Source organism: Aulonocara sp. 'chitande type north' Nkhata Bay, linkage group LG9, assembly GCF_057382095.1.
Source record: "Aulonocara sp. 'chitande type north' Nkhata Bay isolate Kocher_YH1m ecotype deep benthic linkage group LG9, A_spYH_male_GT1.1, whole genome shotgun sequence".
In the NCBI taxonomy this organism is placed as follows: Eukaryota; Metazoa; Chordata; class Actinopteri; order Cichliformes; family Cichlidae; genus Aulonocara; species Aulonocara sp. 'chitande type north' Nkhata Bay.
Window position 1 is genome coordinate 28,611,686 of NC_141352.1, and position 23,716 is coordinate 28,635,401.

Genomic DNA, 23,716 nt, shown 5'->3' on the forward strand with positions numbered 1-23,716 from the left:
TTTATATTTAATATATTTTTATATCTAAAATCTGTTTGTTTTTAAAATCAGTATTTTAATAAATTAAAATTTAATTTTAATGCATATTTATTTTTAATTTTTATTTGATATTTTAAATATTTTATTTACCATTGTGAACAAATAAAAACACATCATCAACAACATTTAAATTTCAGTATTTAGATTCATCACTTAATTATTAAAACAAACTTTTAATGTTTACAGTAATATTTTTATATTTGCATTATTTTTAATACAAACATGTTAAATTTAAAATATGCATTTAATATTTACATTTAACTATAAAAAAATTATATTTGTAAAATGCATAGAATACTTTCAAATTGTGATTTAAAATGTATACTTTATATTTAAGAATTCAAATTGTTTATTTATATTAAGTGTATATCACTTTTATTTACACGTCACAATTTTTGTTATTTCTTTTTTAAATTTCCTACATATTTTAAATAAATATTTATAATGTCATATTTGGATTTACCATTTTAATTTATATTCATACTTAATAAATTGACATTTCTATTTAACGTTTAGATTAAAATGTTTGCAAATATAGCTATAAATCTGATCAAAACTTCAAAAAATTTGTCAAAATGTCGCAGTTTTATTTCAGCATTTTATTTCGGTTTACCATCGGAGCTCAAACGGACTACATTTCCCAAATGCAACAATGTTACGAAATTCTTAAGCTACTTCCTTAGGAAACATTTCAAAATAAGATGTATGTTTCCAGCGTAACGTCCTATCTTTGTGAAAAGATCCCTGCTCTCTGCATAGAGCTTTAATTTTGAAGCCGGGGTCATTCCTCCCATTCTCGTCGATCTCTGGCGGAGGCAGCGACCGCTCAGGACCGTGTGGGAGGGTTAATCTCGTTTCAACCGTGGACGCGATGAGGCTCCGTTTGGCCGGAGCCGTGCTGCTGTCAGCGGCCGCCTACTACGTCTACCTGCCGCTACCGAGCGGAGTTAGCGAGCCGTGGAAACTGATGTTGCTGGACGCGCTTTTCCGGAGCTTCATGAAGGCGGTGAGAGCTGACTGATGACTGACAGGAGGGCAGAAAAGGGCAGGTTGATGTGAGGAAAGACAGGGCTGTTAGGATCACAACACCTGAAGCACGAAACCGTGCAGGTGAACGGGTGATATGAGAATCAGGGTTTATTTTATAGCAGATCCGAGGTCGTGCAGAGAGAAGGAAGTTACTGGTTAAAATGAAAGCCTGGTATGGCGAATGAGCCAAAATAAAAATGTCTGTAAAAGCCAAATCTAAACAAGAATAAAAATATGGTTTTAGTCTCAGCCAGTATCTATTCTCACCTTCTAAAATCTCGCCTTTGACGAATGTCTACTATAATCTAATGATTAAAAAGATCTAACTCTACACTGAAATTGATAACGTCAAGACAAAATCACAACAACCACAAGAAACAAAACAAATACAGAAATAGGACGAGAAATAAAAGGTAACTAGAAAATATACAACTAACTTAAGTCTGTTCATAGGTTCAACAGGTTAATTGAGAGGATAAACCCAGAAGTTTTAGGAAGTCTTGGGGTTATTTTAAAGCTTGCTTTCATCACTAAGATGGCCTTTCTGTCTTCTTGTTTATGCATTCATTCATTGTTCTTTCATTACTGGCTCCTACAGAATCCTTGTATATGACACTTAAAATAGATTTGCTCTCTCTGTCCTGATTGCAGTTTTAAATCTGAACGGGATCCAGAGAGAAAAACTCTTAATGCAAATTTTGCAATTTATGTTCCCAGAAAATCCCACCAGGTGGCTGGACTTGACTGCAGCCATTATTAAAACAAAACATTGATTTTTGTGCTGCATTTTTTTTCAAACTATCCTCGTTTTGCCTTTCAGCGCATCCCTTTCACTCATATTTAAATACACTCCTTATGTATTTGTTTAGGCATTACTAATTTTGTTTACTATTTGTTTACTATATTGGCCAGAATGATTATAATGAGCATTAGTGCAATAATGCACAGCAACAACTTCGGTTTTTTTTTTTTTTTTTTTTTTTTTTTGTTCTTTACACAGAACAAGGAGTTTGTTGGTTTAATTTTTGATTAATCGGTGTGCAAATTTTGAAAATTCATATTTGTTGTTGTTGTTATTATTATTATTATTATTATTATTATTATTATTATTATTATTATTATTTAATTATAAGTTGTTTGTAAGGGGAAGTTTTTGGAATTTGAGATTCCAACTAACCACAGCATTTTTTCAGGGCTGGTGACTCACTGACACGGAGCAATAACACCTCCTCAGGCTGGTTGTCGTCACCATTTCAACACATTGGCAAAGACTAAATCTGAAGACTTTCACCTCACCTTATCTGGGAAACTTTGTCCTACACTTGAGTAAACCAGAACTTTCACAGGAGAATCAGAACTACTGCATGAAGCTTCTTTCACAAAGGGTTGTTGATAAATCTGCATATTCGATTTGGCAGATTTTAACCTGATCCTGACAGTTTTTCCAGGGAAATTAATTATAAACTATATTATATATATTAGAGTTTTTCCTCCATACAGAAAATATTGGCACTGACCAAACAGGTTTTGGCTTTCCATCAATGGAAAAGTACAAATCAGCCACAGTCCTTCAATCTGTATTCAGGGAATAACATAAAAAGGACCTTTAACTAGGCAGGCCACATGCCACAGAGCTGTAGCTCACCTGCAATGCTTCACAATTAATTAAACACCACACAGTTTACACGCCCACAGCTTGAGTGACGAGTTTCCATGCGTGTTCCCCACATTGAACAGGTTTTCACGCCCTGCTGGTTTCTTACCTTCAGGTCCCGTCACTTTGAGCACAAAGAGACAAATGGTTCTCTTTGTGTTTTGGAGACTGCAACCCCAAACCTGTGGCGTTCCAGTTCAAACTAAATCAGTTCCCTTAGAAAACTGTGAATATTATTACAAAAATGCGTTATTAAATCTCTTTGCAACCGCACAAAAAGTCCAGATTAAAATTTTCTGGATGTGTAATTTGAGGACAATCGCTGTGCCTGATGGTGGGAATGATTATCGGGTTACACTGTAAACTGATTTCAGGGAATAGGCGAATGGTGCCACACAAGCTTAACTAATGATCTGCTCTGCTTCAGAGCAGAGCTCTAGCTAAACCTAAAAAATCTTTTAAGACTGGTGAAAGTGTCAGATGAGGTCGTGTAGGCAAACCCTGTGCTAACTCTCTGCATGCTCAGTCCAAGTGTGACGATCTAAAGCCAAAATCGTGGTTCTGTAACCAGCTTTGAGCATCAGTATTATGGGATTTATCATAGTTTCAACTGCAAACCTGCAATATTTCAATGTTTGTGATGGAGACCAACAGAATCCACAGAAGAGAACTGCAAAAAGTACTTGAAAAAATTTCCTTGAGCACAAAATATAAAAGTTATTTCTTTTTTAAAATTTCCAGAGTGATGTAGCTCATGCGATGGGCGTGTGCCACCGCGTCCACGTGTTGAACCGGGTGGTGTCCTGGGTGGAGGTGATTGAGGCTCGCTCCAGCCCCGCCGTGAACGTCACGGACTCCGCGCTGGGAGGCGTGCCCACCCGGGTGTTTCATCCCATCGGAGGGGAGAAGCTGAAAAGAGGAGTTATTTATTTCCACGGTGGCGGCTGGGCCCTCGGCAGCGGACGTGAGTGCGGTGCATAAGAGGCTTTAGACAACCGTAAAGCTGCTGACGGTTAAACAAATCCAATCAACTTAAGTCTGTTTTTAAGCCTATTTTTCTGCTGGTTTCAGTGTTTAGATCTCACTGTGACAATGTGAGCTTGTTAAACACAGTCTTACAGTGGGGCAAAAAAGTATTTAGTCAGCCACCGATTGTGCAAGTTCCCCCACCTAAAATGATGACAGAGGTCAGTAATTTGCACCAGAGGTACACTTCAACTGTGAGAGACAGAATGTGAAAAAAAAATCCATGAATTCACATGGTAGGATTTGTAAAGAATTTATTCGTAAATCAGGGTGGAAAATAAGTATTTGGTCACCTCAAACAAGGAAAATCTCTGGCTCTCACAGACCTGTAACGTCTTCTGTAAGAAGCTTTTCTGTCCCCCACTCGTTACCTGTATGAATGGCACCTGTTTGAACTCATCATCTGTATAAAAGACACCTGTCCACAGCCTCAAACAGTCAGACTCCAAACTCCGCCATGGCCAAGACCAAAGAGCTTTCGAAGGACACCAGGAAAAGTATTGTAGACCTGCACCAGACTGGGAAGAGTGAATCTACAATAGGCAAGCAGCTTGGTGTGAAAAAATCAACTGTGGGAGCAATCATCAGAAAATGGAAGACATACAAGACCACTGATAATCTCCCTCGATCTGGGGCTCCACGCAAGAGCTCATCAAATGATCATGAGAACGGTGAGCAAAGATCCCAGAACCACACGGGGGGACCTGGTGAATGACCTGCAGAGAGCTGGGACCAAAGTAACAAAGGTCACCATCAGTAACACACTACAACGGCAGGGAATCAAATCCCGCAGTGCCAGACGTGTTCTGCTGCTGAAGCCAGTGCATGTCCAGGCCCGTCTGAAGTTTGCCAGAGAGCACATGGATGATACAGCAGAGGATTGGGAGAATGTCATGTGGTCAGATGAAACCAAAGTAGAACTTTTCGGTATAAACTCAACTCGTCGTGTTTGGAGGACGAAGAATACTGAGTTGCATCCCAAGAACACCATACCTACTGTGAAGCATGGGGGTGGAAACATCATGCTATGGGGCTGTTTTTCTGCCAAGGGGACAGGACGACTGATCCGTGTTAAGGACAGAATGAATGGGGCCATGTATCGTGAGATTTTGAGCCAAAACCTCCTTCCATCAGTGAGAACTTTGAAGATGAAACGAGGCTGGGTCTTCCAACATGACAATGATCCAAAACACACCACCCGGGCAACAAAGGAGTGGCTCCGTAAGAAGCATTTGAAAGTCCTGGAGTGGCCTAGCCAGTCTCCAGACCTCAACCCCATAGAAAATCTGTGGCGGGAGTTGAAAGTCCGTGTTGCTCGGCGACAGCCCCAAAACATCACTGCTCTCGAGAAGATCTGCATGGAGGAATGGGCCAAAATACCAGCTACTGTGTGTGCAAACCTGGTAAAGACCTATAGTAAACGTTTGACCTCTGTTATTGCCAACAAAGGTTATGTTACAAAGTATTGAGTTGTATTTTTGTTATTGACCAAATACTTATTTTCCACCCTGATTTACGAATAAATTCTTTACAAATCCTACCATGTGAATTCATGGATTTTTTTTTTTTCACATTCTGTCTCTCACAGTTGAAGTGTACCTCTGGTGCAAATTACTGACCTGTGTCATCATTTTAGGTGGGGGAACTTGCACAATCGGTGGCTGACTAAATACTTTTTTGCCCCACTGTATATGAAGGGTGAACTTTTTTCTCACATTAGGAGCAAACACTGCTTTTCTTTTTGGGCTAAAGTTCATTTTTGTATGAAGATGCTATCATCTTCATACCCGTGTCATCATCACTGAACCTCATTTATTCGGTGTGTGGTGCTTTCATTGCCTAAAGACTTGCTGTATTTAGCTTGTGAGCATATTGTAGCTTCTACCTCCAGTATTTTACAGAAATAACTTAACTTTTTATTCGTTATGAGTCAAAACAAACGACTGAATCAATAAAGTCATAAAGTCACAGGTCAAATGATCTGAAAGTCATATTCCCAAAGACTTTACTACTACAGGAAGTTATATGAGCAGCCATATGAGTCATCCTCTGCTGCCCAGGAATGCTGAGACTTCTAAATCTCGTGGTATCGAGTATAATGTATTATCAACTAAACCTAAAATGAATTTGCAATATATTACTGTAGCCTTACTGTAACTTCAGCATCGGTCACTGTTTATGTGCTTCACAGGAATGCGCTCCTATGACCATCTTTGCCGGAAGATGGCAGAGGACCTGGATGCCGTCATTATGTCAGTTGAGTAAGTTTTGGGCGTCGATCACGTGAATCTAGAAGGAACAAACCTCACATTGAAGCTGCAGGTGGTGGATTTTTATGTAAAAGGTTTGAAGACAACAAGTTATGCTTTTCTCTTGTTGTTTAGCCAATCGTAGCAATGACAGCTGATTGTTTCATTTTGATCTGAAAGTCAATTATTTCAGACAGCATGTTTCAAACTCTTCCCAAAGGAGGAAAACTGGGTGAAAGTTTTCAAGAGTTTTTTTTTTTTTTCCATGTTTAGCATCAAGGCCCGTTTGTGACCTTGGAAACAGTCTGCAGCACAGACTCGGGTCTGTTCATTTATCATGGATGTGGTTTAGCTGAAGGCCATGTGATGTGGCTGAATGTGCTCAAAACATCAGTGAAACTTGTGATGAGATTATGGTCAAAGATTGTGCCATTCTAGGCTGATGTCAGTATTTGAAAGACCCATTTACTCACAGATATTTAAGGGGTGTGTGTAAATTTACTTTTCTGTTATTTTAGTTTACCCTTTTGGTAAAAATCCGCCTGAAGTTTCTGTCCTGTCTTGACATGAGAAAGATTACACAGGAAAAGATTACTCTTTCAAATCAGTTTGCCCCCGCTGGTGACTCTCTCCTCTTAATGGAGAGTTTCTGGACTTGGATTCTTCCTTTTGTTTTTCTTCTTTATCCAAATCCATCTTCATATGCTCTCCTCTTCAGCACTGCCAGAAAGGCTGCTTACTGCAGAGCCCCTGGTCTAGCCCAGCTCTGCCTTTAAACCCATCTACATCCCTGCCACAGCCTTTAACCAGGCCCAGCTCAGCCTGTTTGACTCTGCAGTAAGCACCTACTGAAATCACTGTTCACCCCAGCTGCTAGCTCAGGAGTATCATCACAGATGAAGGATTTAAAACTTTAATATTCTGTGAAATACAAAGAAAGTCAACATTTAATATAACAGATGTTCATTTTTACCTCCAGTTTTAGCTTTTTCTGTCTATTTTTTAATTCTCGTCATTATAACACCTGAGTATAATATTGCTGTCATGTTAAATTGTCCGTTTGCTGTAGCTACCGTCTTGCTCCAGAGGCCGTGTTCCCAGATCAGTACCATGATGCAATAGCGGCGTCGCGGGCCTTCCTGTCCACTGAGGTTTTAGAGCACTACAGCATCGATCCCGAGAGGGTGTGTGTGTCGGGAGACAGCGCTGGAGGAAACCTGGCTGCCGCTGTGGCGCAAAAGGTAGAAAAACAAATGCATACATAGAAGGAGAAGCAGTTTTGGGGTAGTTTGCTACTGTTTCTACTTTCTGTTTACGCAGAATACACACGTTTCTGTTTGTTTATCTCTTGAAATGATTACCTGGTGTAAGCGACCCTGTATGTAAAGGGCAGCAATGGGCACATCTTAGTGTTCTTCTATTTTTGGCTGCTCCCTTGAGTGGGTGCCACAGTGGGTCGTCCGCCTCTATCACATCCAGTTCTGTCCCACCAACCCTCTGCATGTCCTCCTTCACTCCTTGACATCATTATAGCCTGGTTTAACCAGCCTATCACAGCTGAGACGGTGGAAACTGTCAGAAGACACCAGCTGTGTTCAGAAACTAACCTCATCAGCTTGAGTTATTACACAGGTGACACAAGGCAGCATGTGGACAGTGTGAATCAGGTTTGTCCTAAAGTGCCCTTCCCCTGCTAAAAGAAGAGCATTTACAGTGTGCAGGGTCGGGAAGAGCGCAAGCGAGTAAGCTGCGACTGTGACTGTAGAACAACTTCATTTTAAACATGCGTTATCACATTATCTTAGAATCCATAGAAATCAATGTTAATGTTTCCTATTTCTGAAAGGAGAAAAAACATTGGCCTATATTGATATTGGTGTCAGTCAAAAAAAAGAAAATTGGTCGGGCTTTAAATATCAGGCAAAAAGCTGCCACCGAATATTTTATGTAAGGACTGAAATCTGGTGTTTCTGAGTGTTTTTCCTCTGAACTAAAATCTAAAGCTTGCGTGTGTCCACAGCTCAGCTCAGATGACACCCTGAAGGTGAAGTTCAAGGTCCAGGCGCTGATCTACCCCGTGCTGCAGGCGCTCGACTTCCACACCCCATCCTACCAGCAGAACCAGGCCGTGCCCATCCTCTACAGGCCCGTCATGGCTCGCTTCTGGCTGCAGTACCTGGGCGGCAACACCTCCCTGGAGCCTCTCCTGCTCGCCAACAACCACAGCTCTCTGGACGAGTCGAGCATCAGCGCCGAGACTCGCTCGAAGCTGAACTGGACCGCTTTGCTGCCGACTGAGCGCAGGAAGCACTTCCGGCCGGTGCTTAAAGAAACCGGGTCACCTGGCGTGGTGGGCGAGGTGCCGGGGCTCACGGACGTGAGGGCGTCGCCGCTGCTGGCGGAGCAGGGCGTTCTGGGTAGGACGCCTAAGGCGTACGTGATGACTTGTGAGTTTGACGTGCTCAGGGATGACGGCTTAATGTACGCCAGACGTTTGCAGGACGCTGGCGTCACGGTGACCAGTGACCACTATGAGGACGGCTTTCACGGCTGCATGGTGTTTGCGTATCTGCCGATGATGTCGAGCGTGGGACGGAGGAGCATGAACAACTACATCCGCTGGCTGGACCAAAATCTGTAGGAAAAAAATCGTAGTTTCCACTTTGTGGTATGAAAGATGAACTGGGGCAGAAATCTGGGATGACTCGGAAAAAAACATGATCATAGCTGTTAAAACATCCCAGCTTGAGCCAAGAAGGTCAAAGGTTGGATCCACTGTGTCGATGCGGAGGCGTCTGTTTAGCACATTAAAGTTTAAAACCACTGGACCTATAAATCTACAATCAAACACGCCACCGCACATCCTCAGTGTGTCCTGACACCAAAACGTCTTCAAGCAACTGTGACCAAAGAAAGTTTTTATATAGAAACATCTATATAATTAATGGCAAACTTATAAAGACAGGTTTTATACTTATTACCTTTTATTTATTAGTTTTAAAATGGAAACGAGTAGAAAACTACAAATATAAACATATAAGAAACTTCTTTATACAATAATACTCGCCGAAAACCCCTAAAGCTTAAAACATTGTGCCATAGCAGCATACAACTGTGATTCGCTGGCAGGTGATTCATTAAAACAAACGGCTAACGCTGCAGCAGTTTTGGCCCACAGTATAATTACTGCTGTCAGTTAGTGGGTCAGTGCAGCAACAGGAAAACTAAGAGCGGCTCTTGTTTTACTCAGCAGTAAAGCAAATTATCATAATTCGGCATCATCACTGCCAGATGCACAGCTACACGGCGGTATTTTTGCTCCACAGCTCCGCCCATAAAAGTCAAAAGTCAAACCTGGTTTAAATTGGGCCGATCTAACCCTTCAAGGTTGCCTCCTCAGGCAGCGATCAGTTAGATTGCTCCCCAGGAGTCCAATTCTGACCATTTGGACTTTTCTGCAATGCTCTCTGGATCTACTCCACTGTGTGAAAATGGGGACCTTAGAACTTGAATGGTGGTGAGTAGAGTGGCTGATGATTAAAAACCACCAAACCATGTGGCTACTAAAAAAAACGCTTTTAAATGCTTTGAGTCAGCACAGTTGTAACCCTCAGGAGATTATCGTAGAGTTTGCATGATTACAGTCTGCCACGGGGGAGAGATTCATGGTGTATAACCCCGTGAGTGTCGTAAAAAATGACAAGCTTGCTCCTGTGTGTGGTTTCAACTTCCACTAAAACCGTTTAATTTCTGAGTCGTAACTTAAAACCTTGTCGTACGCCACTTTGTAGCTGATGGTCAGTGATTAGGGGATATTTCAGGCTTAATTTATCCCTCTAATGTCAGCCGCAGTCAGCTGTATCATTAGTAGCCACTTTAGTCACTCAAACTAAAGATACATTTAAATCTGGACCTGCTAATGTGCAAACTTGTGAATTTCACTGACATTTTCTCATGTCTGGTCACTGCATCCCTGCTAGTTCTCATCTTAATATCTGATCTCAGTGATGCTAAGAAGTACAAATCAGTTAAATGTGAATCAAAGGTTTGATATTTATCATAGTCAGGTATGCTTTTTGATTTTTATTAGCAAAGTTCCTCTGAAAACGATATAAAATATACATATTAACACTCAGACTTGAGAAAACACTGGATACTAAATATTGAATTATTATTATTTTGTTTTTTTAAACACAGCCGAGGTGGTGAAAAAACGTTTTATTTAGTTTAAGAAGAAGTGCAAGAAGAAACGACACAGCCACAGCTTAACCGTGCTGAAGGATAATCTGTGGCTTATTTCCAACATTTCCTGCCATCAGTTGCATTTTCTCTGGGTCGTTTTAACCCTCAGAGGCCTAAATATTCCAGCTGCCCTGCTCCCAATCTAAAGCCTGTAATTTACAGGATAAACAAACAGACTTCTATGACAAGAAATGAAACAGTTCTTCTTTAACGTTAGACCGTTTAGTGCGTTTTTTTTACTTGATTGCTGTGAGTTAGGCTTTTTTAAAAGCAGAAAATCACACATTCTGATGGCTGATAACTTAAACCTCGCAAGTTTGATAACAACGTGACGTCATTTGCTGCAAATTGGGGGTTTTTTGCAGCAGGAAGTTTGACTTTTGGGTGACATTCAGGACTGAAATGACTGAAAACATTCGATTTCATTTTCAGCATAATTATGAAGAGAAACGACAACAGGCCCAGCTGGCCTGTAGTACGGCTCAAAATTCCTCAGATATGATGTTTTATGATGTAACGAGACACTGAAGACACACACACACAAAGCCAGACAGTCGGGCTTAGTGTGTGTGTGTGTTGTAAAAGTATGTCAGAGTTCACAGCTGTGTATACTCACTGGGTTGTGCAATAATGTATGTCTCAAACTGTCTCTCAATCTCTGTAACTTCACTCTCAGATGACCACTGGACCACGGGGCCAATGCAATGATGAACGCTGTGAATTATTACTTTTTAAACAAGAGTAAAATTGCTCTATCGCCACGAGAGAATCGGTCCCAAGCGGAATATCACGTTTCCCGCTCGCCCGGTGCTGCTGGCTCAAAACAAATATAATGAACTGACGGCGGTGAATGACTCGCTGTTGGCGTTCAGCCCGACTGGAGCAGGAACGCCGAGCTGAGGGTGGTCATTACACCCCTCGAATTATTCCACAAAAATGTAATTTTCTTTCTCTCCTTTAAAGGAAATGATTCCAGACGTCTTATTTCTAACATGTGGCTTTTATTCACGTACAAACTCATCTATAAATTAGACACGCGGGCTTGCGGTAAAGTAAGTCTGAGTGCTGTCATTTTAATTCTGTATGTGAAATTATGCGTTTAATGGGTTCACATTGTATAAATAAGGTTTTAATGCGAGTCGGGTTATGCAACAGGTTGTTTCAGGCGAGCCGATATGGAAAACCGGGCCCAGATGTGCTCCTGCAGTGCTGGTAAATCTCGTAAAGGAGCTGTTTTATTGGCTCCTGTCACAACTGTGCAGGGAGGATGAAGAGGTTTCCTTTTATGTTATCTATGTTTTTATTTCCACTCTGCGCTGTATGTTTGTTGTAATCTGGGTTTTAATTTTCTGTCCGTGCACGTGTCAGTGCGGGAGACCCGTGACACTCCTGGATAAGTTTTTAAGCTGTGATTAAAAGGACAAAGGAACTGCAGGCGGTGCTCAGCAGCACCGGGTAGAAGAGCAACATAATGGTTTGTTATCTACATCTGCTGTTATTCAAAAAAGCCAAGATCCAAACCCATAAATCATTTATAACTTTACTGATGTTGATATGACTGTAGCTGAAATGAGGTTCAGGTTTTGGTAACACTGTGCTTTAATTAACCGTCCTGCTGAGCATGTAAAAGCAGCATAGAAATGATATCAGACACAGTGAAGTACTACTGTCAGAGTGCTTTTTAAACTGTTTTTTCTGGCATATCCCTCTTCAAGTCACAACCCATATGTTTTTGACCATTAAAGGTACTGTACTGGGCAAAAGTCTCAAGCCATTTCTTTGTAAAAAGTGGAAAAATGTGCAGTGATTTATTGAAAAATGTGACGTTACAGTATATCAGGCAAAAACCGAGTTTATACAATTCGATATCTTGGTGTGACCACCTTTATTCTTCAACACAGCCTGAACTTTCTGAGCAGCCTGACCGCCTCCGCACACGCTGACGATGATTTCAATCAAAATGTAAAATTTGGATTCCTTCCATTTGACCTGTTGCCCTGATTTTCAGTCCAGTTCTTGTGTAATTTGACTTACCACAGCCTTTTCTCCTGTTTCCCCTCCTTAAGAATGGCTTCTTGACAGCCACCCTTCCACTGAGACCATTTCTGATGAAGCTTGTGTGATTGAAGGGCCAGATGCCGATCTCAGGTCCTGTGTCAGGTCTCTGCAGGAGTGGTTTTTCCTTCTCCTTAAGGACACGACTTCCACACACTGTTCATCTGCTGTAGATAATTTATTAAGCCTGCAAGTGCTTCTTTTGTTCTGTCACTAAGTTTTCAGCTAATAGCTCTTTGGGATCTCTGCATCACCATGTTAATGTAAAATTGCATTTCTTTTGCCTGCCAAACTGTTTTATCTGTGACATTTTTGTAGACTCAGCTGAAAAATTTGGAAATTTGTGACCCTAAAGATACAGTTCAAAATTGATTCTTTGCCAAGTTATCTGCTGTGTGCAGACACCACTGATTCATCCCTTGAGTTGGGTATCTTTGTTTTGCTTAAGTGATAAGGAGCGGAACAAACAAGTACAGGCACTGGACTGAAGGTGTGGGAAAAAACAGTCAGTGTCCAGAGAAAAAATTTGAAAGACTACCAGAAAGTGTGGAGAACTACAACCCAAGACCACTTTAAAAATTTCAAGAATGTCTGACACCTTGGAAGGAAATATAAAGAAACAAGGGGTAGCTTGACACATTTGCACAGCACTTCAGTCATAGAATTCTTTTGTTTTAAATCTCCTGCAACATTCACCTAAACTATTATCAGAATGTGAAACGATAACTGCTGTGACTTTGTCAAAAAATCTATCGATCTGGAGAAATGTCAAGTCACGCTGAACTTGGGCTCCAGTTTACTTTTGTGTAATACCAGTTTTTACCACAAGATGGAGCAGTGAGGCAGTGTAACCTTTTTTTAACCAAGTAATTAAAAACATGTTCTTATTTACCATGGCAGGAAAAGAAGAAACATCAAGACCTTTACACTTCAGAAAACATGTCACGCACCTGCTGGTTAAATACTGCCACCTGGTGGTCACAGTTACAGTTAAAAGTTCTGTAGACGGTGTTGGCAAAAACACAAACGCAACACTTCAATTCCTCGGTGCTGGTGCCGCTCCTACCTTTCGCCGCTCCTGCTTTTCATTACCATCGACTGGTTGAGGTGTCAAACAACATGTGACCGTCCACGATGCGTCCAACGGAGGATGTTTGCACAAATAGAAGATTTTAACGGCACAGATGATCTGGCAGTAATTTCAATAACAATATACTCGTCTCCAAGTGAAGATTGACAGACTCTTCGACTACGCTAAGAAAACAGAAGAATGAAGTGATGTTAATTTTCTTTTTCAAACTGCTTTATTTTCATTACTACACTTACAACTGAGTCAGACAAAATAAGACAAGACAAGCAGAAAAATGGAAAACTAAAACAATTTGAGACCATCATCATTATCCTATTCTAATTCTCATCATCATCATTTCAACAGCAAGTCATCATCACATTGTCTTTATTATTATACACACAGGTAATTATATAACGAAGTCATAATATATGCGGTTATAGTATATAATATATATAATCGTAAACTACAGTTTAGAGGGATAATAATAATAAGGAAAAAAGAACAAATAGTCCAGTCAAAGGTCAGATTTCCTCAGTTTTAAAGTCACTATTACTTTGCTGTTACTCATCTCACAGTTGCACAGCTCTGAGTCACCTCTAGACCTGATCGGAGGGGCCAGCACAGCGCCCACATACACCAAAAACAAAAACAGAGCCCACACCGCTTCATGAAGGGAGCCTGTTACTGAGTAGTCACCAGTGTTGGGAATGACACTGAGGAAGGCTTTGGACCTGCAGCTTTAACTATGGGGTACAGATACACAGACACAACACAAACGCATGCAGTAAGAGAGGGGGGTGGGCAACGAACTGCTCCCAAGGTGTGAAATGATGATGAATTATGATTAAAAAAACAACTACCCAACTGTTTTTTAATAAACAACAACAAAAAATATATTTTTAAATGTGTGCTCCCGACACAGGGAAACCCAATTCTGCAGGGGAGACCTACCTCGGCACTTGTGCAGGTGAAACCAAAGGGAAGATATGCTTCACCATATTTTCTACTCTTTGGCTTAGAATGAAGTTGCTTGTAATGGCTGTAATGGCTCTGCGCCCCCCCTAGGGGGCGGGCCCCACACTTTGGGAAGGTCTGTGCTAATGCTCATCTGCCTCACAGTTCAATGCGTTGTCTGTTTAGAGATGCTCTTTTGCGTAACTTCATGTAACAAAGGGTTACTTGAGTTGCTGTTGTGTTCCCGTCAGCTCAAAGCTGTCTGGGTATTCTCCTCCAACCTCTGGCATCAACAGAGAACTGCCCCTCATTGCATATGTTATCCTCATTAAATAAGCTCTGTTATGTGATTCTAAAGACAAGGTTCAAGTTGCATTGATGGGGTAGACTTCAGACAGTGTGGAAATGACCTCATAGCCCTTCCCAGTTTGATGGGCAGCTTTTCTAAGATCATTGCTGATGTATTTTCTCTGTGTCATACCTGAATGGTCCTCACCAGCAAAACTGCCCAAACTGCTGCTTTTATAGATGTTTTCACATTTGCTGGTGATCAGATAATCAGGTGGAATTAATTAGCAGGACCCAGCTTCTACTTACCTTACTACTTTTTATGCAAACAGTGAGGGTGTACTTCATTTTTCACATCTGTATGTGTGTTGCTTTTACCCTTAAATGTCCATCATGAGCCAACAGTAAGTCTGATATTCACATTTAATTATTGTTATTAGGAGCGTAGATTACACTCATTAGTGATATTAAAAATGAAATAGGGGTTTATTTATTATGATTGGAATATTTGAAATAACAAAACAAATATTCCGGAGTGATTAAATTAGACTTTACATAATTATTTATTCAGTTAATTCGCTATGGATCACACATTCATAAATTATAGTCACTAAATTAGCATTTATTATAATTGCCTATAATGTACTTATTTTATTCTTCATCCCACTGCTGTCATTTCTAAGTAAGTAAGCATGTATGTCTACTACACGTATTCTAAGTCTTTCAAATATACAGCACGCACGTGCTAGCACTTATTTTTTAGCAGCATTTAATGAACTGGTATTGAATTTCACAATAAAAGTCTACCACAGGAGATGGCGCCAAATCCTCCAATGCACGCAAACCTTCAGCCAGTAAATCCACCGTTACGCATATGGGTTGATGTTATTTATCACTACCATATTTCTATAAACGATGTAAAACCAAATTGTTCTGTAGTGAATGTGATAGATTTGCACTTCAATATTTTTTAATTCCTCGAGTTTTTAAGACCGATTTTAATCAGTGTCTCTTATTTGACATTTTGGAGAGTAAAAACATGTGCAGAGCGAGAAACTTGTGCCAGACTTTCTCCATCTGTCATCCGGGTGAAAAACTGGCTTCAGTCTGAGCCGATCTCACACTGGATATCAAAGAAATAGGTTGGCTTCCCATCCCAAGGTTTCCTTGTTCGTTTGTTTTTTCTTCTTCAAGTCAAAGCTTGCAAGGAACCGGAAATTCATCAGGTGCTTGTGTGACAGTAAACAACATGCCTGCCTGGTCATGTGATCAAGAAATGGCAAAAATATGCTTCTCCCTGACAAACAGGTCTTTCTGTCGTTGCATGCTATGAACAACCAAACCTGCATCATCAAGCCTGCAATGAGCACAGCTGAGGAGGTATTCAGGAGATCCCTGCTGATGAAAAGCATGAAGGAATCAGAGGGGAAAAGATTGTATAACATTACACTGCAAGGCAGCAATGTCTCTAACACGGGTGGGTCTTTTTTCTTTGAAGATTTATCATATTTCACTGCCAAAATGTGAATTATGACTCTTTCCTGTTGTCTTTTCTAAACACATGTTTTAATTTCAGTTAGCTGCTATTCAATTCAATTCAGTTTTATTTATCTAGCGCCAAATCAGAACAACTATCATCCCAAAGGTGCTTTACATTGTAAAGTACAGACCCTCCTGCTGCACAGGATCTTGTGTAAAACAATGAACACGTGTATGTTCACAACTACGGAGAGCTAGAAAGGAGAAAAGTTTAAAAAGCTGCTCTTTCTTAAGTTTAGATGTGGTGGGTTTCCTTCAAGTGACCCAGTGGTGTAATTTATGATACCAGCTATATTTTTATATGTATCATTGTGATATTCCCACACAGTCTCACAGCAGGTAGTTACGACCTTTAATTTATAGATTTGAATTTTACAGTTTTGCCTGTCACTGAATATGATTTTTGTTCTGCCAACTGACATTAGACATTAACATAAAAGAAATAATTTCATTGCTCACACCAGGGACCCGAGATTGAGCCACACATCATTTTTTATTATTTTAATGAATCCATTACTTGGTTTGGTTTGGATATCAAAAGTGCCTCGATTAGGCTTAAAAAAGATCTTTGCTTGTGTTAAAATGCAATGCTTGCCGCTTCTTCTAAACTTCGGTTTTCTTGGTGGCGCGTCCCCGCTTTGTCTGGACCACATATGTGCTGCAGACATGAAATATACTTCCTTTTGAAAATACGTGAGATTCAAAATCTTGCTGATTGTCACACAACAGTTCATGACAGTTTGTGCTCATGAATACAAATGGATAAATTACGTTTCATTTCACATTTTGCCATCTGACTAGGATGGGTATTTTATTTCAATAATAAATACATTTCCCATCATTAATTTGCCTCTACTGCGTTTCAGGGTTCACAGGAATTGGCACATTGGTGTGAGAATAATAACTTGATGAGAACCTCAACTCTAACCACATGCCTTGGAAAAATGTAAATATATTTGATACATGTCAGGGTAGTTATTTCTTTTTGTCTCCGAGTTGCCAAAAAATGTAAAAACAGTAATACATGTTCTGATAGTGTAGAGTTAATGTCATCATATGATGACTTAGCTCTCACAAGGTTAAGATTATATGCTTTGATTGCAATCTTTCACTTCTAATAACTACATTTTAATAGGAAACATACTGAACATGGAGACACGAGGACTCAAACTAAACCTGAAGACGAAGAAGAGGGAAAAGTGGAGAAGGAGGAATGAACTTAAACTTCCACGACACAAACCAAAAACTATTGATGCGACACTGAAACTCATCAATGACCAACATGAATCAAATATTCAAAGATGTCACAGGAAATAAAGCTGTTAAAATAAAAGATCTAAGAAAACAGTAATTGTAACAGGCACCCAACTCAAACTTGATTTGGTTCACTCACGCTAGAATAAAAACAGGACTGAAGCCTCTTTAAGACTAAGAAAAATTGGTTTTTGCAACCTGCTTGTTTGTTTTTTTCACCTTTAGTGATTCACTGGAAATAGTAGCAGTGACCAACTACGTGTTCAGAGGTTTAGCACATAACAGCCTCAACCTCTGGGTGAGCACTTTCAACTTAAAGGTGACTGCACAGCAGGGGTGGAGCTAGAGAAATCTTTTTAGGGTGGCACTGGAATCAAACAGGGTGGCAAAATCAAAGCCATTTCTTTACATTTGTACAGGTTTTACATTCTGTCATATGTATTATATATGGTTAAAATACATCAAATGCAGTAAGTATACACCTTTCATATAAACATAGTCTGTAACTTTCTTATTGGCTTTAGCCCAAATAACTAGTTACATTTTTGATTTTATGTACTGTATAGCCTATATAATAAACCAGCATGTAGCCCAAAAATATAAAACCCAGAAGGCTACAGAACATGAGGTGGATCAGTTAGAAATACAACTCTAATTTTGTTTCACACTCTTTTTATTAGTAATAATCAAACTGTGCTTAAATTTACAAAACATTTAAAAAATCTGGAGAATTTTTGTTCATGATTTATTGGTTTAATAACTCTCACCGTCTTTCCATTTCCAAAGTTTAGGAATCAAACACCTTTGTTGAAATTCGAAATGCCCATGGTGTTGATTCAAAATGTGCTCTGGTGAAATCATAGGCTTTGGTTGCTACTGGCAACAAGAAATAAAGCTGTTTCGATGCTATTGGCTGAACGATTTTTAGGGTGGCACACGCCACCCGATGCCACCACAGTAGATCCGCCCCTGTTGCACAGATCATCTAGTGAGGGCGACCTGTCCCCAAACAGTCAGTCTGACTTGGACTGACTGCAGTCACTTAGCTTCCAGAAGATTTGCAAGCTATTATTCATTATTGTAGGCAGACAACTCACAGTTGTTCACAGTATTTTGGCCATGTTTGTATATAAAAGCAATGTCATGGAGAAACTATGTCACTTATACACAGTTTAAACTGCTGTCCTGCAGCATCACTCGCTGTGCCTCAGGCTGGACTCTGAATGTGGTCATTAATGTGAATTCCTGTGTATGTAGACAGCAACAGCATTGCAGTATTTGCTGATGTATCACTGTTAATTGCTGTAGTACCCCAAACTGACTTCATATACTATAAGCAAAACAAAAAAGGCCAACAAAATGACGCTTTCCCATATTATATTTTTCTGAGTGTGTTTTTTCCAGCATTTTTTTTTTTATCACACATTGAATTTCACCATTTGCCATTTATGTAAACTTGTGTAAAAACAGGCATTTCATTACAGTGTTACACAGCCTGTTTTCAAAGGCAATGAGACGGCAAGTTCAGTTGTAGTAATTTTGCTTGTGCTGTGGTCCCCAACCACTATTTCCTGTAGTGTAGCATGAAATAGCATGGTTACTTGAGTGCTCAGATGATCTTGCCTATCCTCTTTGCATTGAGTCAGTCTCAGCATACCTGTGATTACTAAAAATCTTCCTCGTCAAAAACACAGGCGTGCAAGAGAAGAGTAACTTACGCCTACATCTGTGCTGACTCAGAAGAGTAAATGTTAAATGGGAAAATATGAGAATAATATTTGCAATTAGCAGCACCTGGTTTTTCTTATGTTTTCCTTCACATAAAATAAAGACACATGCTGTGTTGATGCAGAAGTAAAGATAGAGTAAAAAAAAAAAAATCACCAGAATGCACAAACTGAAGAGTCTGATCCTGAATATTTCCCAGGGGATTACTTCTTAATGCACACTCCCCCACATGTTCAAAGGAAACCTATTCTCTTGGCCACGGGGCATGCTCAGTGTTTGATTGCACACTTGATTAGCGTGTAATTGCCCATAAGGACTTCATTACCACACACTCTTTTTCTGAGCGAGTGGGTGGTGGGTCAGTGACACAGCTGCAGCCTGACGCTAAACAAGCCACACGAGTGAGTGCAAGTACTGCATGAATATTCTCTCAGCTATTGTTTTTCCACAACCACTTAATCCCATTTAGAGCCACTGCAGAGCCAAGAGCTTATCCCAGCATGCATTCTGTCTGCAGATCAGAGGCTGGATCCTTCAAAGTCTGCAATTCAACAGGGAATAAATCACAGGCTCACGAGAACTGCCACATGTCAAAGACTCTGGGAAATGTAGAAAAAATCTATAGACTAATCCCCAAATGTAACCCTGTGAAGTCTAAGTAATCAGCGATGATGACAAGTACATTAACCTTTAACCTTTAGCTGTGCACTATCAGATATGTGAATTCTTTGGCTTTTGTAAACTGGCCTCCTAACTTTATGTGGTGTTGTGATCTATTTATATTGCCACAACCCTTGCTATTTAAAAATTACATATCTATATTATGTTTATAATACCCAAGTGGTAATCCCAAAATAACTGTGCAGTTGTTCTTCTTGTATAATTATGCACAAGCGACACAGTAAACTAAGATAAGATGAGATTCAGAGTAAAATTATTATATTTCTACAGATATTCTGATAGTTTTGTTATTGTCACGTACTGGGTTATAAAAATTAGGGAGTGAAAAATCAATATATCTGCCTTAATTTTAAGAAACACACCATTCATCTATTTTCTCATCTAGCTTATGGTTGCAGCTGTTGCAGAATGCTGACTCGACAGACATAAGGCTGCAGATTCCATGGGCTCAACAAATTTAACAACAGGACTTTAGTCTGATGATTCATGATTTCTGCTGCAACATTCAGTTGGTCGGAAACTGGAGCAAACAGCATGAAAACACAGATCCATCCTGCACTGACGATTCAGTGTAGTGCCAGCTGAGCATCGTTTAAACACCACAGCCTTTGTCCGTCCCTTTATGACCACAGTGTATCCATCGTCTGAGGATCATGTCACTATCTCAGTGCAGGAGGACTGCATCATCGATGCAATGTGGCAATGTGGACCAAGTCTCCAAGTTTCCAGCATCTTGTTGAAGCTATTCTATGAAGAATTAAGGCAGCTCTAGAAAGAAAAGGGGTCCAGTACCTGCAAGGTGTACCTGATGAAGTGGTAAGTGTAAATTTTCAGTTAATAATTTGAATACAGGGCAAATGTAATTCTATTTAATGTCTTTTTACGCTAAAGTTACTCAGAACATACAAAATGGACATTGCGTTACATTAAACCAGACTTGAAACTATCGTTTAATAACATAAACTCATCAAATGAGTGTTTACAGAGGTCACAGATAAAGGCAGCAGTGTCTCCCCAAGATTTTTAAATGTTTTCTTTTAGAGCCGCCCTCGCTGTTCATTAGAAAGAATCCAATCCTGATTGATTTTTCACTTTAACCTTAAGACTTTAAAAATTAAGAATATTGTGATCATTTACAGGAAGAAGGTGTAGAATCATATAAGTTTACACTTCTTAATTCCTTTCAAACATACATTTTGAATTATTTGTACAATTAATATGTTGTGATGTTATTTCTTTGAATGTCCATATGTGTCAATTACTTAATTCTTGTAAATGTTCAAAATAAACTTGTTTATCTTAAGCAGGGTTATATCTTTAGGAACGTCCTGTGTTATTACCACATTTTCCAAAGAAGCTCCAAGTCGAAATCATAAACATTACTCCGTACAGGTGTCCTGACTGACGTAAGAGACGCTCCAGACAAAACATAATAATGTAGCCGTGTGTAGTCAGCTGTATCTACTGTAGTTAGCTTTTACTTAAAAGTGACAGGATAGGTTGAACTGGGGTTTTAATGGGGGGTTCCCAGCAGCTCAAATTGTGCTCCAGGGACGCAGTTTGGCTTAAGTCATCCCTGCCTCTGGGTCTCATTTGCAAACATTTCCATTCGCCCCACATGGAGATTTAAAAACATGCAGCTCTCACCGTTCACACCACTTTGAAAACCTCCCACTGCATTTATGAGTGGGACATATGAGAGAAGATAAGAATACAGATGAGACATTCTATAGCATGGAAGTATAGTTAGCGCCTGTGCGGTTTGCCTATGTGTGACCCTGCAGAGGCCCGACTTGCTCCCTGCCCCCTCGTGCTGCTCGTTAATCACCGGGTGCCTGGATGATCATTTCTTGGGAAAACAGAGCTGCCAGGAGCGAAAACAAACTGGTGAGAATGTGAAATGAAAGCCGGAGCAGTTGGGAATTCATGAGGGAGAATGTTATCGCTGCGACTAAAGGTCATATTGTTCACTTCTTCCTGACCGGCAAAGAGAGAAAAGGGAGTGTAAGGCAATTTGAAAAGAGGTGGAGGGAGGGTGAAACTGCAGAAACAGAGGGAGAGAAAGGCAGAGGGAGGACAGAGAAAGATTGGTAGGGAGGAACAGAAAACCACAATGTGGGCCTCAGACTGCACAAGGACACGTTAGACATGCAAACACGCATACAAATCTAGCCAAAAGTATGCGGACACCATAAAATCTCAACCTTGAGCCTGAGCTGGAGAAAAGGTTTGCGGAATTATTTCTGCACTGATTACTCATGAATACATAAATCTTAGTTACAGACAAAAACAATTTGACCAAACTAATCACACACACACACAAATAAATGCAGTTTTCATGCCTGAAAACAAGCTGAGTAATAACTTACAGTTAAGACTGGAAAAACTAAGTGGACCTCTGTGCTCATGACTTTTCCAAAAACTACACAGAGTCAAGTATTTAATTACAAGGGGTGAGATTCAAAACTTGGGTTGCATAGGTGCCCATCCCTGCAAATAAAGACGTATGAAGGCTATCTGAAGAAAGATTGGCTGGTTTAATGTCATGACATTTATAAGAAGCATAAAACATCACCAAACCCTGGAAAGGCCATAAAAGCTTATCAAATGTCTTGGGAGTCCATTAATCCACAACGGGGCAAACTATTTTCAAATGGAGGAAATTTAGTACCAACCATTCCTGAAAGAGGTAAAGAACAAACAAAAGGGGGAACAACAAAACACCTGCAGACCCAAACATGTCTACAATGTGCTGTAATCTGTTTCCATCTGTCCGCTATAAAAACACGAGCAAACAGAGACAGCAGACCTCCAGTTAGCCTGAACATTTCCTCTGCACCATGCATGCATCGAGGCCCAGGGTATGATCAAGACAATGTCTCCCATTTTAATCTGAAATATCCAGTTTTAAACGTTCTCAAAACTGGTAAAGAAACAAATTCTGGATCCAGCTCTGGATGTCATAAATGGAATGATTTCTAAGTTGACCCACATAAAATGCGAATCCCCCTTAACTTTTTCGATAATCCTACTTACAAACAGATGAGCTCCCTTGGTGATTGTAAATACAGTTTAATGGATAAGAACAGTTTATATGGAAGCACATGGCTTTTCCACAGTACTTCTAGAGCAGGGGTGTCGAACTCCAGGCCTCGAGGGCCGGTGTCCTGCAGGTTTTAGATGTCACCCTGGGTCAACACACCTGAATCAAGTGATCAGTTCATTACTAGGCCTCTGGAGAACTTCAGGACATGTTGAGGAGGTAATTTAGCCATTTAAATCAGCTGTGTTGGATCAAGGAAACATCTAAAACCTGCAGGGACACCGGCCCTTGAGGCCTGGAGTTCGACACCTGTGTTCTAGAGCAATGTTGTGTGTACACACGAGACAAAAAAGATCTGCCTTTCTGGTAAAACACACAATGCTACATTTAGTGGAAAGAATAATACTGCAAACCAGCATCAAATCCTGGATGGCTTAGCACTGTCAGCACTGTGGTTTGACACTGACAGGATCCTTTTCTGTGGAGTTGGAATTTTCTCTGATGTTTGTGTGGGTTTTCTTTTGTAACTATTGTTTCCCTCTTCAAAAACATGCAAATAATTCTGTTTATCAAGGCCAAGGAAAAATCTTGCAAAAGAGATTTAAAATCTGAAGAGTTTTACTCCTTAATTAAAGACGTGTTTAAAAGAAATACCTCATTTCTGCTGTAAAGCATGGTGGCGGTATCATGACTGGCTGCTACGCTATCCCAGTGACAGAAGGGTTTGCAACCACTGAAGTAACAATCTATTCAAAGTTCCTTTAAAGAAATGTTGCAGGGTGGCTCTGCATGACCTGAAACTTGAAACCCGACAGGTTTAGCTAATCAAACAAACAATAATGCAAAGCAAAAAGAACGCTAAC

The 23,716-nt window shown here is 40.1% G+C and overlaps 1 protein-coding gene across 1 annotated transcript; it reads left to right on the plus strand.

Annotated features, from left to right (window-relative positions):
• The first annotated feature begins 845 nt into the window (after nucleotides 1–845).
• LOC147322291 (neutral cholesterol ester hydrolase 1-like) lies at nucleotides 846–12,042 on the plus strand. Its single transcript, XM_086306777.1, has 5 exons — nucleotides 846–1,045; nucleotides 3,464–3,686; nucleotides 5,940–6,009; nucleotides 7,067–7,238; nucleotides 8,018–12,042. The coding sequence occupies exons 1-5, from the start codon at nucleotides 911–913 to the stop codon at nucleotides 8,636–8,638; spliced, it is 1,221 nt and encodes a 406-aa protein (XP_086162903.1). The 5' UTR covers nucleotides 846–910; the 3' UTR covers nucleotides 8,639–12,042.
• The last annotated feature ends 11,674 nt before the right edge of the window (nucleotides 12,043–23,716 follow it).

Bases quoted from the DNA above. Each gene is read 5' to 3' on its own strand.
- LOC147322291 (XM_086306777.1), top strand. From the start codon at position 911: ATGAGGCTCCGTTTGGCCGGAGCCGTGCTGCTGTCAGCGGCCGCCTAC. The intron at 1,046-3,463 runs GTGAGAGCTGAC...TAAAATTTCCAG, and splicing joins TCCGGAGCTTCATGAAGGCG to AGTGATGTAGCTCATGCGAT. The intron at 3,687-5,939 runs GTGAGTGCGGTG...TGTGCTTCACAG, and splicing joins CTGGGCCCTCGGCAGCGGAC to GAATGCGCTCCTATGACCAT.